Here is a 20,702-nt window from a genome sequence, read left to right on the forward strand (position 1 = left end):
GTTTGTTTTTTTAAATCATATTCACACCCTCTCTTTCTCTCTCCCTCTCTTATGTCTCCTCTTTCTCTTTCTCTCTCTCTCTCTCTCTCTCTCTCTCTATTTCTCTCTCTATTAGACCAATGAGGCGTTAAATACAGCTTTTGATACATGGGGTGGGGATACAATCCTTCGGCTGTGAACGCCACTTTAAAGCTTGAAAGCTATGGGCAGCGCTACCCGCCCCCAACCCCAATAAAAAGTATGTTTAGTAATTTTCATTATAATAAACGACTGTTACTTTTTAAAAAAAACTCTCTTTTTTTTGTCTTCTTTTTTTTCGGTGGATTTATATTTATGTTGATACCCAAAGTAATTAAAAAGCTTACAATCTTTTAAAAATGGGCAAATTTTGCCCAGCATGAAAGTACTGTGGGGTCCAACCATACTTTGGGCATTCTTTTTACCCAGCCTGGGAGAGATATTGTCTCAATAGGGTCAGAATAACGAATATTTACTTCAAATTGTTGATCTTTCATATCATATTCGTAACCATGGTAACACTCACTGCCTCTTTTTCTATCTCTCTCTCAATATATATCTTTCTATATTTCAACATTGAGTTAATTTTCATTAAAAGTATCTCGTAAGTCATTTACATTGTGTTATGAATTAGGTTATGATTTAAAAATACGTAGACCAGTTCAAAGAATTTAAATTTGAAATTGAAATTTTAATTCTTCTCATTATCGGTACACATAGGCGCCGGAAGTGGGGGGGCAGGGGGGGGCAGTTGCCCCCCCAGTCAAAAAAGTGGGGGGGCAAAACGCATTTTTGCCCCCCAAAAACGCCCCCCCCCCCTCCAAAAAAAAAAAAAAAAAGCAGTAAAGGAATAAACATGGTTTGTATTTTTAACCCAAAAGAACATAACAATAATAAAAACCTGAATTAAAGCACATATACCATTCCATTCAAAGAAAAGGAAAGTTCACAGGAATTAAATTTTTATAAACATTGCGCATGCTACCTATACGGTTTATAATAGCGATACGCGCATATCGTGGACATATTGTGCGAGAATAGGAAAACGTGTCTGTTTTTTTAGTTTTGTTATAGGGGTGAGAAGACATGAGCCCCTGAACGCTGGCGTACTGATGGGGGGGGGTATATCTATACGATACCAGTGATTTACACATGATGCTGTTATGACATGATTTTCCGGTATTTTTTCTCCATTTTTCTTTAAGTCATAGCTTTTTATGCGTTTGTTGGAAAATAAGAAATTCCCAAATTACAGTCGGGCGAAAAATACGCTTATTTAGAAGCCTTTATGACATGGTCTGCAAAGTGGCTGGGCTCGAGCCCCTCCCCCCTCACTTTTTGAAAAAGTATGTTAAAGAGAAAAAGAAAGAAAGACGGAGAGAAAAAATAAGTGACCTGCCAATGTCACAAATAAGGCATAAAAAATGCTCATCTGACCGTAATTAAATGCCTAAAACCCCAGAGCTTACGGGTGCTCCGCCCCCGGACCCCACCAAGGGCCCTAAGGCGGGCCCCTGGATGCTCATCTGACCGTAATTAAATACCTAAAACCCCTGAGCTTCCGGGGGCTCTGCCCCCTGGACCCCACCAAGGGCTCTAAGGCGGGCCCCTGGATGCTCATCTGACCGTAATTAAATACCTAAAACCCCTGAGCTTCCGGGGGCTCTGCCCCCTGGACCCCACCAAGGGCCCTATAAGGCGGGCCCCTGGATGCTCATCTGACCATTATTAAATACCTAAAACCCCTGAGCTTCCGGGGGCTCTGCCCCCTGGACCCCACCAAGGGCCCTATAAGGCGGGCCCCTGGATGCTCATCTGACCATTATTCAATACCTAAAACCCCTGAGCTTCCGGGGGCCCTGCCCCCTGGACCCCACCAAGTGCCCTAGGGCGGCCCCTGGTTGCTCATCTGACCGTAGTTAAATACCTAAAACCCCTGAGCTTCCGGGGGCTCTGCCCCCTGGACCCCACCAAGGGCCCTATAAGGCGGGCCCCTGGATGCTCATCTGACCATTATTAAATACCTAAAACCCCTGAGCTTCCGGGGGCTCTGCCCCCTGGACCCCACCAAGGGCCCTATAAGGCGGGCCCCTGGATGCTCATCTGACCATTATTCAATACCTAAAACCCCTGAGCTTCCGGGGGCCCTGCCCCCTGGACCCCACCAAGTGCCCTAGGGCGGCCCCTGGTTGCTCATCTGACCGTAGTTAAATATTAAAACCTCTGAGCTTCTGGGGGCTCCCCCCCCCCCCCTCTGGAACACGTCAATGGCCTTAAAGAGGCCCCTGGATGCTCATCTAACCGTAATTAAATACCTAAAATCCCTGAGCTTCCGGGGGCTCAGCCCCTTGACACCCTGCCGAGGCTGGACCCCACGCCAATTTACGCTCTACCTGATCGTTAATACTTCACTTTGAAAAACGTTCCGCGGGACCTGCATGTAACGTGTAAGACTGGTGGTGATGCAGATTTTTCGTCTGCCCCCCCCCCCCCTTCCGAACGTTTTTTCTCATTACGTCACTGCCCTCGGAAGGTGAGCCCCCTGGAATGTTTGCCCCCCCCCCCCAATCCCAAACTGCTTCCGGCGCGCCTGTCGGTACAATATGGTAAACATAGAGGTCAGTACAGTAAATAACCAGATCACAGAAGGAGGCAAAAACTTGGAAAGCAAGGAGGAATGGCTCAGTGGCAGAGCAGTGGTCTCGTAACCGCGAGGTCCCGGGTTCGAAACCAAGTCAATGCACTCGTTTATCGTTGATTTAAAGCCGTCGGTCTCCTGCTTGTTTACTTGCACGCATATCCTTGCTTCCTTATCAGTCAGGTAAAAAAAGTCATCAAACAATCATCGACCAATGTATTGGGAGTGGCCATAACAATATAAACAAGTTAGTGTACGAACATCATTATGCCTATGATAATATGCTTTTTGCATCTAAATGAGGTATCGATCGCAGAAAAGAGAATTATACTTTCATACCACCTCTATCTCTAGAAAAACTGAGGATAAAGTTAAGCATTAGAAAATAATTTCATTTGAATTGTATATTAAGTTTAACTATATTATTCGCACATGATGCGTCATTTGCGTATGTAACGGCGTAATAAAAATTACGCCTCGTGCACGTTTCAATTTCATTTTTTTTTTTTTTTTTTCAATTTATTTTATTTTCACATTCTGATAAATATCACAATAACAAACATTTACAATACAAAGTCAATTCAAACAAATAACACAAACAGAACAGAAGAATCAAAATGTGGGGGGACAAACAAGGCCAAAGGCCTATCAAAGGCTTGTCCTCAAACTATATCAATAATTAAGTATAAATTAAGTGGTACAACAGGAAGACAGGAAAAAAAGGCAAACGTACCGCTTTGCAGACTCAGAGGGTGTATGCTTTGATAAGATTAGATTTATATATTCTTTTAAAACAGTTTCTGACGCACTGTGTTAAGGAATCACTGCACAATAAATAGTGAATGAGCTGCGTCGAATTGAGCATGCGTTAATTTTATGCAGAGGACTGATTAGCACATGTATCGACGCAATCGAAATGATGCCTCATGCACGACGCACCTGGCCCCGTTTCATAAAACCTTGATTTCAGTAATATGTTACAAGAACTGTTATATGCTATTGTAATCATTGCATTTGATTAGCTGTTGGCAGATTTGCTAAGGAAATATGAGAGTTGTTATTGTTGATAATAATTTTGTTGAAACAGGTCCCTGATTGATTACATTTATTTTGGGGATTAACGCCGACAGGCAACTTTTGCTTTTGTCTTTCCCATCCACATACAGCATACTAGTTTATTCATTATTTCCCGCCTTTGTCATGTACTTGTTAGTTAGGCTAACGTTAGGTTCCGTGTACTCCTTTGCATTTTATGAAATTGAATCGAATTGAATTGAATTTATTTCCACATTTGCATTAAAAATACAGAAACTCAGTTATATAAAAAAGTAGAAATATATAAAGTAAACAAACATCAAATACATGCAAATCATAAAGAAGATAAAAAGGACATATTTACACGACTTGAAAAACATACAATGTAGGCTAAAAGTGGCGGGATCAAAAAAGTTTGTTTAAAACTTATGTCCATGATCCCGTACTGTTTAGAAGCATTCATACCTAAAGACAACATAAAGCACACCAAGCAATAAACACAATATATCGATACTAATAAAAGGCATGAATGTTATTGCATTCACTATCTATTTAAAAAATAATTACTCATTATATATTCTTTTATCATTATTATAATTTTGTGTGTGCATATATTTACTTAAATGTGGAAATTAAAGCCATACTGAACTAGAAGCACTACCGCCAATCCTCTCCAGCACCATCTCAGGTCAGCCGTAGCAGTGTGGTCCCGTTACTTGCTGCCTCTCTAGTGGTGCTATTGGTTCTCGCATCAAGTCCTTGGTCGGCAAAGTGGGAAATGGTTTTGGGTAACGCACTGTTGGAGAGTTGACCATGAGATGGCGCTGTGCAATAAACTGTACGCTATATAGGCAGAAAGTTCATCTGTTCAGAATCGCTTTAAATAAATGAAATGATATGAAATTATTACAGACTGAAAACAAGCTTGCAGACATAATGCATGGCTTCTTCACACGAGGAATCTTGCCATCTCTCGGCCAAGTGTGGATGCATAAGCACGCAGTTTTCATCTGGGTCGGAGTAATCAGGTTGTGAGTCGGGAACCCAGGAGGTGTAGTTGACGGGTGAACCATCGGTCCATATGAACGGCTCAGTCAAGCCTTCATTCGGTTGATAGAGTCCTAACCACAGGTAATAAGATACCTGAAAAACATAAATCAAAATGGCTGACTTGTTTAAAACGATACGAACGGCTCAGTCACACCTTCATTCTGTTAATTGAGCCCTAATCACAGACATTTAGCGATGCCATATACCTGGAAAACATAAATCAAAATGGCTGACTTGTTTGAAAAGATGGTGTCTCTTCTAGGGGTTACGAGCACCTGGCAGTACCGACGGCCCTCACGAAGAGCATTACATTGATCTGACGCTATCATGGGGAAATTTGATTACAAGGTTAACCTTTGAGGGCGCTACCAGGAAAAAGGATGTAGAAGGACTTTTATTCCTCTGCTAAAATCTCTCCAAATCCACCTTAATTAAGCTACTTTTGAACTATCTGCTTACATCGTATGGTAAAGTTATACTTGATTATTTGGATTTTCTGATATTTTTGAACATTTGTGTCCATCTGTGTACTGATAATGTCAAATACCAGATCTAAATCCGTCACCAATACGGGCAAACTGAGTGGCACGCCCATTTCTAACACGTACGCTATACGTAGAAGCGGTGTCGGAATTCAGAATCCAATTTGACAAATTTTCTTCGATCGTCCTTGACAAACTTGATTGTGTTCGTGATGAATTGAAAAAAAAAAAAAATCTTCTCTTCATGAAGTTGAAGCATTATCGGCAGATTCAGCGGCGAGAATTGATACACTTGAACGCGTGACCCTCCCTGCTATGTCAAAAACGCAGAAGGAATGTGACCTTAGTATGCGTGACTCATTAGTCGCCATGGAGATCCACGATCGTAAACAAAATCTTCCAATATTCTGTATGAGTGCCAGTATATCTGTTCCTATTCATTCATTCTGTGGTAAATCATTAGGTAAAAGAAGAAAGACATTACCGTCTCACATGTATTACAATCAGGATAAGATCTCGAGTAAAGCATATATTGTTGAAGCATTTAATAGGTATTTTGTTAATATTGGAAAGCTTACACAAGAAAAGATACCTCTTCCTAATTTCTTCCTCTCATTTTCTGGATTATTTATCAAACCGTGTACCAAGTTCACTGTTCTTTAATCCGACTTCCAATACTGAAATAATCAATGTTCTCTCATCCATGAAAACATCTGCTGCACCAGGTTCGGACTCTATTGCTGCACGTGTCATTAAGGAATGCATTCATACAATTGTTGATCCACTTTGTTACATCTTCAATGAATCAATGTCACAAGGTATTGTCCCTGATTAACTCAAGACCGCTAAGGTAATCCCAATTTACAAAAAAGGTGACAAACATGACATTATTAACTACAGACCAATTGCTCTATTGCCTTTTTTTCAAAAATGTTAGAAAGGATAATTTACGACTGGCTGTATAAATTTGTTGTACTTAACATTATTTAATACCCCAACAATTTGGATTTCTAAAGAATTTTGCTACCGATCTTGGGGTACTAAACTTGGTTAATATAGGTTTTCCCGCTCAACTTCGTAAACTAATACCCCATTCACAGTGGTTTTGAAATTTGTAGCGGCGTTGTAGCGGAGCGGCGACACCGCCATAACACCGCTACAAATGCATTCACAGTAGAAAAGTTATCCCGCTGCAGCAGCGGGATAAATATCATGTACCCATTCACGCTGCAGCGGGTGATTTTTATTACCTCCGTAACAAACACGTGTATGCATGGCTCATGACCCGCGAGTGACCCCGATATGACCGGAAATACTTCAGCGCGGGGTTTTCGATTGCTTGAAATTGTATCCTCGATCATATTACTTTTTAAAAAACTAGCATTTTTATTGCTTCCAGTCAGAATATTTTAATTGTTTGAAGTGTGAAATATTTTTATTTGGATAATTATAATATCTACATAATAATAAAATCAATTTGAATCCACTGGTTACTTTATTTCTATTTCACTTTATGTTCCCCATTGCTGGAGAAAAGAGGTCAGTGATAGGTAAGTAAACAAATCACACGTGTTTGTCGCGGTGTTATAGCGGAGAGCCTTCACACTGAGTAAACACCGCGACAGCAGCGGGACTGTCCCGCTGCTGTAGCTAGGCGAACCTAGCGATAGTTTGTCGCGGCGTTATCGCGAGGCGGTGTTATCCCGCGATAGTTTATAACGGGTCCGAGCCTTCACACTGAAGACAACACCGCGACAGCAGCGGGACAGTCCCGCTGCTGTCGCGGTGTTTGAGGCCACTGTGAATGGGGTATTAGTATCCGAATTAACGTTATGTTCATTCAAGTTCGTGCGAAATTGAATGACTATGTAGATCAACATTCAAAAAGCTAATTGCGTCATTTAATTTGATTTAGTAGCATGCGATTTCATACTCTTGTCACGGAGACGTGCAAAACGAGCATTCAATTTAGAAAAGCGTGAAAAGAGCATTAAAATTCGCGCCGGACAGACGGTGGTATGTATTCGTGCATTCATTTTCGTGATTAGTCATACATATGTGACTCTGTGCATTGCTTTTCATTTGATGTTAATTTTTCACTAAATATACTTCTGTTTGAATAATTTTATGCAAAGTTTACTTGGAGGAATGTAATGCGTATTCGTTAGTAGATATCTATCATTACACAGGTAACTGTCCTCAGAGAAGGTGCACAATTTGTGACTTCTCTTCTAAGCACAAGCTATATAAACAAATCCTGGACAGAGGTAGAGTTCAGCTTTAATAGACATGGACATGATTGAAACAAAATACAATGATGAATAAAGAAAAGAAAGAAAGATCACCTACTCATTCAAGATTGATAAAAACAAACCATTTCAAAAATAACCTCAAAGACATTTATAATGCAAAATATATGTTTCATCAAAAATAAAGAATGTCGAAAGATAACATGCAATATAAATATATCAGACAAATAAGAAGATTGTATAATGTGTAATCATGTTAGAAAAGATCATAGAGAAAAAGAATAAATAAATAAACACGAAATACTGAATATCCTAATAAACATTGAACTTCATAGACGAAAATGAAACCGCAATTCGCCTAAGAATTCTCATCCCAGTCAACATTGGCGAAATTGAATGACCCTTACGCATTTCCAAATTGACTGAACCAAGGTTTAATTTGAATGTGCATGTTTAGAAAATTCGGTGACTCGAAACGAAATTGAATGCAACAAGTTTAAAAATGAAACAGGGGAGCAACGAGTGGAGAAAATTTGCTCGAACATGAATGCACGTTAATGAAATCGAATGCTGCTTTGACGAATTGGCCGGGAAAACCTATACTATATCAAATGAAATAGATGTTGGTAATTATTGCCTTAGTGTATTTATGGACCTGTCAAAAGCATTTGACATCATTGATCACCACATCTTGTTAAAAAAATTAGAATTTTATGGAATTAAAGGGGTTCCACTTCAGTGGTTCGTCAGTTACTTGTTACGTAGAAACCAATATGTTTTCAAAAAGCTAAGCAGGGAAATCTTAAAATCTTAACTTCTTTATAATATGTTCTTGATATTCTTATTCGCTCTTCTTTTCTCTTTGCCCTTATATATAAATGTAGATATAGATTTTGCTGCTGCTGCAAGAAGTGTACTTCTCTTTTTTGTCCTTTTTTATATTAATGTTCAGATTTTCGTTGTATAAGTATTGTTGATCTTTCAATGTATTTTAATTTGGTGGCCCCTTTTTGTAAGCTCTGCTTTCTCCGGGGTCACCAAACCATCATTGTGTTCTGTTAAAATTTCGATGTAACTTATTCTGATTGTATATATATTTTGACGGTTGAACCAATAAATAAATTGAATTGTATTGAAAAATTGAATTGAAGCTTGCCTAAAGGCCCGGTCACACAGAGGGGACGCATGGGGAACGCACGGCCAGCGCATTGGAAATTTGCAATTTTGGCCAGTGCGTTGTCGTGCGCCCAACTTTTGTCGTAGCTACAGCGAGCTGACACCAAATGCATAGCGTGTTGCTAGCGCGCTGAGCGCATACAGTGCGCATACAGACCGTACCCAGAGCGCACATGATAACAACTTCCACGAATGCACAGCGTGTTGCTAGCGCGCTGGACGAATGGTCCAAGCATGCACCGCGTTCTACGACGCACGGCCAGCGCATTGGAAATCGGAAAAGGACGTGTGCCTAGCTTTTGTCATGATTTTGGAAAAGCTAGCGAGCTGACACAAAATGCACAGCGTGAAGCTAGCGCGCTATGCGTATACAGGGCGTGTGCTCCGTGTATGTCTGGCGCTGGTCTAGCGCGCTCAACGCACGTCTGGCGTGCCTTTGGCGTGTACATTCATGCGTCGAACTCCGAGCACCATTCTGAGCATGCTCAAAAAATCTCGACGCACACAGCGAATGACGACGAATGCATAGCGTGGGTCCAGCGCGCTCGTCGAACGAGTACGAGTGATGACGCACGCCTAGCTAACGACAACACACCGGCCAAAATTGCAAATTTTCCATGCGCCGGCCGTGCGTCCTCCATGCGTAATCTCTGTGTGACCGGGCCTTTAACGGGAAAAGTATTTTCCTTGTGTGCTTTTAATCTGTATCTGAACGTCTAATACAGGGATCTATTACAAAGCAGTTTTTGTTTACTGAACAGACTACCCTGTATACAGAACACAGAATAGATAAATGAATTAGTAAATAAATTAATAAAATTATCAATTTATGTATTCATTAAATAATAAATGATCGAATAAAATACCGTATAGGGCTGTAGGGAGGAAAACAAAAGGAAAAACAGAGAACATTTATTTCATGAAATTCTTCCAAAACAAAAAGAAGAATGAGAAAGCTCACAAATTCTTTATCACTCTAAATGACATAGTGGACAAAAATATGAAAATGATATAGAACATATTATTATATAAACATAGGAAAAGTGCTTCAAGGAATTGAATTCAAAATAGAAATAATGGGTGGTATAAAAGTAAATAAACTAATGATCATCATCTGACAACCAAATAGGTTTATACTGTGCTACCTTTCCTCCTCCTTCACCCCATTCAGCTCATCTCATCTCAAAGCTGGAATAAAGACGAACCCGCTACGAGAAGTATTATTCTGTTAGACATAGCAAAGGCGTTTGTCATTTCTTTCCAAAGCCGAGCTGAACATCATGATAGCCTACATTGACCCCCAAATACCGGTTTATTGCAGTTTGGTCTACAACCAGTTCGTCTATACCACCCAATTGGTATTTTCTCATATGGCGTACATACAGCACTTCTACTATATCCACATGGTCTCATAATCATTTCGTCTACTTATCATTTGGTCTAATGATCATTTAGGCTCAAAGCGTGTATGTATGGAGCAGTGCACATGTCCTGTTTTTGTGCAGTCAAAATTGACTTAGCTCACATCTTTTTGCTGGTATAAATGGATTTGTTCCATGAATATTGATGCTACATGTCTGTTTATCTGTGAGCATATTCTTGGGATGGAATGGAGTAGTTTTGTCCTGTATTTTTGAGCTACTGGCTTGCACCTGGATTTATCTTTTTGGACAAACTTCACATACTGTGCCCACCTATAGCCATTCAAGCTGGTTCACTGTTACTGTACATGTTGTAGCCTACTGGAGTCATACCTGGCTTGTAATTGAATCTGCATGCATGTACGTATTATCACAATACATTATCTCTTATACTTAGTCTCACCAGGGACGTGATAGAGAAGGACTGGCATCAAGCCGCTCTCCTTTGACCCCATGCTCCAAGCCGCCGAAAAGTTATGCGCTAATCTGCAACTGTTGACCAGGTGGTGAGATAAAAGAGCCATGAAATTTCAGGATTTAGAATTCCTACATCAGAAAATGGTATCACAGCAACTGTTCGCTGTCCCTTCCAATGATTTCTCATCCATTGTTGAATGTGTACAAGTAAAACAAGCGAACACAAACTTGTGTAATTTTATCCTTTTTTAAACTTGAAAAATACAAAAAACACGCGAAAACACGCATTAGCAAACTTAATGTTATTGAAGATTGTAAATCATGGATCAAATAACGGGACATTAAAGCATGCACAAATTAGCGCATCATCCTAAAATATTGAATTTTTGACAGGATGTAATTTTTCTTTTACCAACTCTGGCACACAAATTAAAGGAAGGACGGAGTTCTAAATTTGAAGATTTGTTTGATGTACTATTCCCAATAAAATCCCCATATAAAGTTTTTGATTTACACTGAAATTTTGCTGGTAATTTAATATTTTGTAATAAATGTAAAACTGGTGCCTGGCTTCCGAAAGTCCCCGCAGTGGAAGCGCGGTTCGGAGCATGGAACTTCAAAGCCAAGTGGAATGTTACACATCCCATTGTTACGCTTTAGAACTCAAGAGTGCGTTTGAATAAATTACAAGAGTTTCGCCTCCTTTTCTTTCACCTCCCTGGTCTCACCAGGGACATGATGGAGAAGGACTGGAATCAAGCCGCTCTCCTTTGACCCCATGCTCCAAGCCGCCGAAAAGTTATGCGCTAATCTGCAACTGCTGACCAGGTGGTGAGATAAAAGAGCGCTTGAATTTCAGGATTTAGAATTCCTACATCAGAAAATGGTATCACAGCAACTGTTTGCTGTCCCTTTCAATGATTTCTCATCCATTGTTGAATGTGTAAAGAGTAGAACAAGCGAACACAAACTTGTGTAATTTCATCCTTTTTTTAACTTAAAAAATACCCCAAAAACACGCAAAAACACGCATTAGCAAACTTGATGTTATTGAAGATTCTAAATCATGGATCAAATAACGGGACATTAAAACATGCACAAATTAGGGCATTATCCTAAACTATTGAGTTTTTGTCAGGATATAATTTTTCTTTTACCAACTCTGGCACACAAATTATAGGAAGGACGGAGTTCTAAATTAGGAAATGTGTTGATGCACTATTCCCAATACAATCCCCATATAAAGTTTTTGATTTACACTGAAATTTAGCCGGTAATTTAATATTTTGTAATAAATGTAAACCTTGTGCCTGGCTTCCGAAAGTCCCCGCGGTGGAAGCGCGGTTCGGAGCATAGAACTTCAAAGCCAAGTGGAATGTTACACATCCCATTATTACGCTTTAGAACTCAAGAATGCGTTGAATAAATTACAAGAGTTTCACCGGCTTGATTCCAGTCCTTCTCTATCAAGTCCCTGGTCTCACCATGGCATTGGCTGGTATTAAACCCAATCTAGTTACAGTGTGTGCATGATACTAGCAATGTACCATAGGTATTGCTACTGAGTGGTGATTACAACAATGTCATTTTTGTGCTGCAATGACTAGATCTAGATCTAGTGGTAATGATAATCACCGAATGATTAGACCTTATGAATAGTAGACGGAATGGGCATTAGAGAAACCGGGAATTAGACAAAGTGAACAAAAGACCAATTTGGTAGTAGACTTTTATTTGAGATTAGACCGAATGGAAATATGACCAAATGGCTATTAGCCTAAATGGTCAATGGACCAAATGATAAGTAGACGAAAAGATTATTAGACAATTGGGTAGTAGACAAACTGGTTGTAGACCTAACGGCAATTAACCAAAATGCCATCATTATTTTAGCTGATTATATAACATTATTTGAATAACACAAAAAACATACCCCAGGGAAAATCATGATAAATTCCAATTCCTCCTGACTATGTATGGACATCAAGTCTGCTTGTCCTTCCATGGTGATAACGTCACGACAGTTCGACAAGGCTTGGTGAAAGGTCACCTTTTCGGGAAAATAACCATAGCAACTGCTTCTGAAATAGATCCACGAATCGGGACAGCATCTTGAATCGGGACAGGTCCAAGCTGATTTTGAAAGACATAAAACAAATTCTGTCAGTATTGGAGAGATATTGGGGTTCAGGGCTGTCTCAGAACTACGAACCGCAGGGTCCGGGATTCGAATCCCTGTCGCATCACCACTGTCCTTTCGTGAAGACATTCATCTATATATGTCACTTTCCAACCAGGTGAGGTAAATCGGTACCTGTTAGGAATTAAGTCCTTTAAAGACTTGAGCGTTAAACAATGGCAGCCCGTGCTCAGCCGGGGTAGTAATAATAGAGCGACATGAGTGACAATGTGCTAGACACACGCAAGGTGCTCAAGGCACTCCAATATTACCCCGATTATGTTAGGCTACAGATTTGGGGCTAACAGTATTTGAGGAATCCCTTCCTGCCAGTACCAATTTAACACCTGGGTGGAGAATGGCAAATGTAGATCATTGTCTTGCCAAAGGACATTAGTGCCGTGGCGGGAGCCGAACCGCGAACCATGTGATACAGTCTGCAGACGTGTCCACTAGAACACGACTCCTCCACATGACAGAAATTCTTAATCTGAACGTATTAAAACATACCACAAATTGGACCGTGATATCCTGATGCACACGTGCACTCAAATCCATCGAGCGTCTCCGCGCAAATTCCTCCATTCTGACAAGGAGACGAGAGGCAAGCTGTATTATTTTGAAAAAAATAACTGTAGTAGTAATAATAATAATAATAACAATAATAATAATAATGATAGTAATAATGATAATGATAATAATAGTGATGACAACAATAATGATAAAATTACAAGCGATGATGATGATTTGAATTGAATTGAATTGAATTTATTTACCACTTTCATAAAAACATACAAAGGCAAAGAATACAATACTTTTTTGCAAACATAGAAAAACCACTAAAATGGAAAATACACTAAAGGAAATTACGAAGTGGTTGGATCATCAAAAAAGTTACAAAAACTTATAAGGAGATGATCCTAAAAATGTACACAAAAAAAACTAAACAAAAAGGGGACAAAGAAAATACAATACTACAATGGTAATTACACACATAAAAATTGCGTTTGTCAAATTCAAATTTGCTGTATCAGGTGAAGTTTTAAATGATGCTTAAAACTGTTTAAAGATGCACACTGTTTAAGTTTAGGGGGTAGTTTGTTCCAAATAGTGGGTCCTTGGCATAAAAAGATACTATTTGAAAATGAAGAATGACCATATATTACACGAGTGTCTGCTGAAGTCCTGGTATTATATCTATGAATATCGTTATTGCTCTGAAATATATTACAAAAGATTTCTGGTAATAGGTTATGATAATATGAATACATAAAAACACAGAGTTGAAAATCATGTAATAATGATATTGGGAGAATATTCAGTTTCAAGAAAAGAGGTCTGCTTGGACTTAAAAATGGCTTGTGGCAAATTATACGAACTGCTCTTTTTTGTAGGAGGAAAATACGATTAAGTAAATGCTGTTTACAAAAACCCCATATAATGTTACAGTAGGATATATAAGGCAAGATTAGTGAGTTGTATAACATTATGAGAATTTTGGTTGGCAAGATGTCTTTAAGTTTACTCATAATTCCTATTGTTCTAGACACTTTACGTAGAACTTCATAGACGTGTGTTTTCCATTTAAGATCTTTATCAATATTAATGCCTAAGAACTTGGTTGAATTGGTATGTTCAATCAGATTTCCATTCATATATATTTTTACTTCACTAACACACGTCTTTGGAAAGTTAAATAACATAACATTGGTTTTTTCATAGTTAAGTTGCAGTTTATTTGCTTTAATCCACTCACTAACCTTTAAGAGCTCAGTGTTTAGATTTTTGGTCAGGCATTCAACATCTTTATGCTTATAAAATATATTTGTATCATCCGCGAACAGTATAAAATTCAAAATGGGAGAGACTGAATGTAAATCATTTATATAAATTAAGAAGAGCAGTGGGCCTATAATTGACCCCTGCGGAATACCACAGGAAACTGATTGTAAACTTGAATTTTTAGAATTGAAAACAGTGAATTGTTTGCGATCATTTAGATAACTGCGAAATAATTGAAGAGTAACACCACGAATTCCATAATAATAAAGTTTTGAAAGGAGGATATCATGGTTAATTGAATCAAACGCTTTTTTAAAATCCAAAAATATACCAACAATGATTTCTTTGTTTTCAATTGCCTTTGATACTTGTATTAAAAAATCTAAAAGAGCATGATCAGTTGAATACCTGGCCCTAAATCCAAACTGCTTATTATAAAGTATACTATGTTTATCAAGAAAACCGTGTAGTCTGGTATAGATGCATTTTTCAAAGATTTTAGAGAAGAGTGGAAGTAATGAAATGGGTCTGTAATTTGAGAATATATCTTTAGGTCCCTTTTTATGAATGGGAATAATTTTGGCAATTTTCAGGTCAACAGGTACAACACCTTGCTCAATACATGAGTTAAAAATATTGCACAACGGTTTACATATGACATGAATAACCTTTTTCACTACAGAACAATCAATGGAGTCAAAACCAGGAGCTTTACCATTTTTGAAAGATAGAGCATTATTAATTATTTCTTTTTCAGTGATGGGTAAGAAATATGCAGTATGAGGAAAATTGCTATTTAAATAAGAGGTACAGTTAATATTCGTTACGTTCCTGTTCATACTAGCTAATTTATGACCAACATCTTTAAAATAATCATTAAAGCTCTCAGCAATTTCTTTAGAATCACTTACTACTGAATTGTTACACTTAAACACAGAGGAATTTTTCTGATATTTCTTTCTCTGGAGAATATCATTAATAGTTCTCCAGGTTTTATTAATGTTTCCTTTAAATGTACGAAACTTTGAAAAGTAATAATTTCTTTTGGCACTACGAATTTGGTTTGTGTAAAGATTACGGAATTTGTTGTAGCAATCTTTTCGGAGTTCAGTAGGATTTTTAATGTACTTTTTGTAAAGGTAATTTTTTCTTGAACACATCCTTTTCAGTTCTTTAGTAAACCATGGTTTATGATTTTTCTTATAAATTATTTTTTTGAGTGGAAAACAAGTACGATAGATCTCAGAAAAAACCTCCATAAATTTCTCATACATCAGGTTTGGCTCCTCAGAATAAACAGAAAGCAAACAGGTAAAATCAGTTGTAGAGAGATCTCTAAGAAAACAGTTGACATTCATATCATTAATTTGATGTTTGAATACCGCTGGTTGTTCTTCATGAATACCTTTAAAATCAAAAACTCCAAATATTGGTAAATGATCAGATATTTCAGAGGTCAATATACCAGAAAAAATATTGCAGATACTATTTGTAAATATGTTATCTATCAAGGTTGCTGTGGAATCTGTTATTCTTGTTGGCTTTGTAATTAGAGGAGCAAAACAAAACGAATAAAAAAGTTCCACCAACTCATTACACAGGTTTTGCACATCTAGTTTCATCAAGTCAAAATTAAAATCTCCAAGAAATATACACTCCTTTTTCTCTATGTACACTTTGCACAAGATGTTCCTAATGATATCAATGAAATTAGCCTGTGATTGATCTGGAGGTCTATAAAAAACGCCAACAATAACATTTTTACCTGGCTTAAAAACTTCTATAAAAAGACTCTCACAAACAGGGTTAAAGACCGAAATGTCATTGCGTACAATGTACCTTATGTCATGCCTAATTGCAAATGCAACTCCTCCTCCTCTCCTGTCGTTACGGGATTCACTCTCCACATTATAGCCTTCAATATAAAACTCCTTTCTTACCTTAGTATCTAACCATGTTTCACTAAATGCTACAAGACCAAAAGAGTGTTCTAGAGTTGAGAGTACAGATGTTATGTCATCATAATGTTTAGGCAGGCTTCTGCAATTTATATGTAACAATGAAAAAGCATTGCTTTTGGTTAAATCTTGATTCAAAAATTCTTCAGGAGTCATATACATTGAGCCATTTTCTACTTCTTCCATCAAAAATCATGATAATGATAATAATAGTGATAGTAATAATAATAATAATAATAATAATAACGATAATAATGCTGGTGATAATAATAATGATAAGCATCATCATCATTACCATCATCATTTTTATTATTATCATTATTAAATGGAGTTTGCTCGTTTCAGTTAGCAAAACAAATTAAATGGCATAATTAGTGTTGTAAAAAAGGCAGATCACCAATCACAAAGACTCATCTGTTCAACAGGAGTAGAAGCTTAGCCAAGTATAATATAAATTAAGTCGATATCGGGTTCTTGTTCTGATAGTGATTTATGTTATATTTAATTATAGCAGTTTATAGTTTATAGTTTTCCTCTCTTTTCATAAAGCTCTAGTGGGAAGGGACAAATCCATGACTAAGGCTTCCCTCATTTTTATAAAAATTTCGAAATTCGTCATCGAAAAACCCTTACTTTGAAATATCTACAAAAGTTTTAAATTAATTCTAGTTCGAAATTCACGCATTAAGTAAACACCGAACCGAATGGTTTTTTTCACAACAAGTTGACATTAGACTAAACAATCGCATCTTCCTGCACAAAATTAGCAACAGTAATAATACAAAACAAAGTAATAAAATACCTGTGACAACACACGGTCGTAGGTTTCAATGAAAAATAATTCCTTTCCAAACCTGCTCAGGCGCATGATTAACATACATAAATATGTATGAGGTTCCTTAAAAATGTCATACCTGGAAATGTACAGACTAGTCTGTGAGTAATAGTCTGATCCAACTCTGGCAACCAAATATCTTCATCGGTCACTGATTTCGGTACTAGGGCAATGGTGTCTCCATTCTCCAAAGTAACGGTGCCACATGAGAGAGAGTGCAGCGGGCAGCTCCCGGGGAGCTCACCGGACGTACTGAAAGAGGCAACCCGGGCAGCTGGAAATAAGCAAATATGCATGGTGTAAAGCGAAAAAACTGTACCAAAGTCATATTGACAGTTATATAGTTTGCATATCATGCCCTAACATAGAGTAAATCTTTAGTATTTAAAATTTAGAATTGTTATTTTATATAAAATATTGCAGAAAAATTAAATTTTAAATTTATAAATGAATGACATTGATAATACAATAACTTTTAGTTAATAGGAGTTTTCGTAAAGATACGTGCATACAATAACATTAAATAACCTAAGCAAAGGCATGGTGAAATCAATTTCTTAGGTTGGTAATTTCTAAAGCAGGTAATCAGCGGTAATCAGTATAAAAAAGTATAAAAAGCAATTCATAAAAAGTGAGGGAATACCATTAAACGACTTGCCAATTCGTATAGTGATTTTAATACTTTTCCGTGGTTAGCAATGTTAGTCACGGTTTTACTAAACTTGTTTTGATCTGTTGAAGCAAGTTATTGTGGAACTGAAAGGTTTGGAACATGATGAACTACAGTCTGCTTATATTGGAGCCCTTATCAGTTCCGTTTAAAAGAAGTTTATATTTCTCCGTGTATGTTTCAATGTATAATTTTCAATTTAAATTTATTTGGCATCATAAAAAACATGACAAATCATTAATACAGAATACATAATAGGCCAGGACCTCTTAGAAAAAATTTGTGCTTGTACATGAGGCCGCTAACAAGGTAAACACAATATCAAATTAAAAAGCAAAATAAATAAAACTTATAAATACGTACATTTAGAAGAAGAAGAAAAAGACACCGACAATTAACTATCAGTAGATATCACCAACGTATATGCATACACCCACAATCACACACAAGAGTAATACAAACAAAGTGAGAGTTCAGGGAAGAGGTGACAAAGCGAAAGAGAAGATAAGGAAGAGAGGAGAATGAGAAAGTTAAGAAGGGGTCTACTCATATATTAACTTTATTATGTATTCAGTAAACCAGTTCTGTTTAAACTAACTTTATATTACTCCATGTATGTTAGAATGTATACTGATTATGTTATGTATTCAGAACTTAAGAAATAAATAAATAAAATAAATAAATGAAATAAACAAGATAAAGGTATGATAGCTTACCAAGGCACACTAGTTGAATGATAACAAAACGTCTTTTAACACGTCCGAGTGCCATTTTAATAGCTGTTACGTGACTGCACAAGCTCAAGCAAGAATTGATGCATAAACACATCAAATCGAAAGAGCATCTGATCATACAATATGGTAATTATTTGGCATGCGCACGGTAGATCTGCTGATATTCGCAATTAAAAGGCAGTCAACAACAGTAACAAAAAGACCAATGACATTACCGCGCTAAGCCTCATAGCCAGAAAGAGAAAGCTGTGTTTCGAGGTTACTGTTCACACACTACTACAGCGATCATTTTAATCGAGTGCAGACGTACATTAATCAAATTTGTTTCAATTCAATGAATACATAGAAAACTATCACATTTATAAACCACATAAACTGATTAAAATTATGTGAATCAAGCATTCGCTGATAGCCGTGAAGAGAAAGAAGCGTTTCTAGGTTACTGTTCACACACTACTACACCGATTATTTTAATCGAGTGCAGACGTACATTAATCAAATTTGTTTCAATTCCATGAGTACATAGAAAACTATCAACTTTATTACCCACATAAAATGATAAAGGGAAAGTACACCCGATATTAGATTGGTCTTAATAAAGAGCAGAAAATGAGGGTTACAGATTAGTGAAAGTTTGGGGCAATATCCGATTATTGGAAAGTTATGAATTTTTGAAGTTGTCATCAATGAAACACAAATTGGACACACTATGACGTATCTAGCGAGCTCCTCTCCAATTGGTTGTGTACATACAATGTCATACTTTTCATTTTCATCGTAACTGATGACGGAATAGATTTGTTACATACAGGGGTTGTATAGAAACACATTTGTAATAATCGTACTAATAAGTTGAATGTATGATTGGAATTTTCTTAAGACAACATACAAATTGTGAGATTTTAAGTACAGGGCAAATGGGAGGAGACCTCGCAAGAAAGTTCACAGCGTACCATGTGTTTTTGATAGATTGCACCTTCAAACATGCTTAACTTTCTTAATTTTAATCGGCTTGTGCTCAAACTTTCACTAACAATTTCTCTCATGTTCTCCTTTTATTATGAATATTACGAGGGTGGCCTTTCCCTTTCAAACCAAATAGTCAAATTTCATGCCAGATTTAAGTTTGCATGTTTTAAAGTTGAACGATGTGGAATGTAATTTGGTGTGAGATTTATGATACATGTAAAACTAAAGTAGAATTTTGATATCCATACAATTTTTAACAATTTTCAAATCTATTTTAAGTTGAAAGGCACATTTAAACCGTGAAATATTCGTATCCTCGTTACACAAAAGAAACAACCTCGCTTTGTTTATAGAAAAGATGATCCTCATTTTTAAACCGCCTTTTATGGCCTTCATTCCTCGTTAAAACGTGTAAAAATAAAAGCGGAGATTCTTTTTCCCATTTTGAGATAATTGCCTCATCAACACAGTCGTATCATCAATATGGAAATATCTGTACAATTATGACTGGAAGAATAGTGGATCATGCTGTATCCACGATACCGTACGTAGTCCAGCAGGTTAGTGAGTACACATATCTTGGAAATACTATATCATGTAAATCATGTAAATTGGACTGGTCACACAAAATGTCACCATTATTCGGAAGAAAGGAAATCAAACGCTTTATTTCCTTAGAAAACTTAAAAAACTACACATAGACAAGACATTTCTTGTTCTGTTCTATAAATCAATCATTCAGTCTATCCTGACATTCAGTCTTATTTGTTACTTTGGTAATGTGACACGTGCTAGCAATAAGAGAACTGAAAGAATAAGGAAGATTGCTCAGCGCATCATCGGTTTGGAATTGCCCAGTATAGAATAATATATATGTTGATCGTACATTGCTGAATGTAACACGTATTATGAAAGACCCAACACATCCTTTGTTCCATAATTATAAATATTACCGATCGGGAATTCGCCTCTGCGTTCCTCGCACTAGGCGGGAGCGCTTCAGGCATTCATTTGTGCCGGATTCGATTCATGTTTACAACCACTGGCGTACTGGTGGGGTGCTTGGGGGGCTTCAGCCCCCCCCCCCCC

At 37.4% G+C, this 20,702-nt stretch overlaps 1 protein-coding gene across 2 annotated transcripts; it reads right to left on the minus strand.

The window, feature by feature from the left end:
• Positions 1 to 3,892: 3,892 nt before the first annotated feature.
• On the minus strand, positions 3,893 to 13,278 carry LOC105437136 (alpha-N-acetylgalactosamine-specific lectin-like). 2 transcript variants are annotated; one of them, XR_970487.2, is made up of 3 exons: positions 13,176 to 13,278; positions 12,420 to 12,619; positions 3,893 to 4,834 (listed from the first exon to the last, which is right to left on the minus strand). XR_970487.2 is itself a non-coding variant. In XM_030989743.1 (2 exons), exons 1-2 carry the CDS (start codon positions 12,753 to 12,755, stop codon positions 4,598 to 4,600), a joined length of 573 nt encoding a protein of 190 aa, XP_030845603.1. In that variant the 5' UTR covers positions 12,756 to 12,878; the 3' UTR covers positions 3,893 to 4,597. The 2 variants fall into 2 exon arrangements, 1 of the variants encoding a protein (XP_030845603.1); XM_030989743.1 differs by lacking the exon at positions 13,176 to 13,278 and having other exon boundaries at positions 12,420 to 12,878.
• Between the last annotated feature and the right edge of the window lie 7,424 nt (positions 13,279 to 20,702).

This window comes from Strongylocentrotus purpuratus, unplaced genomic scaffold, assembly GCF_000002235.5.
Source record: "Strongylocentrotus purpuratus isolate Spur 01 unplaced genomic scaffold, Spur_5.0 spur5_scaffold_18, whole genome shotgun sequence".
Taxonomy (NCBI): domain Eukaryota; kingdom Metazoa; phylum Echinodermata; class Echinoidea; order Camarodonta; family Strongylocentrotidae; genus Strongylocentrotus; species Strongylocentrotus purpuratus.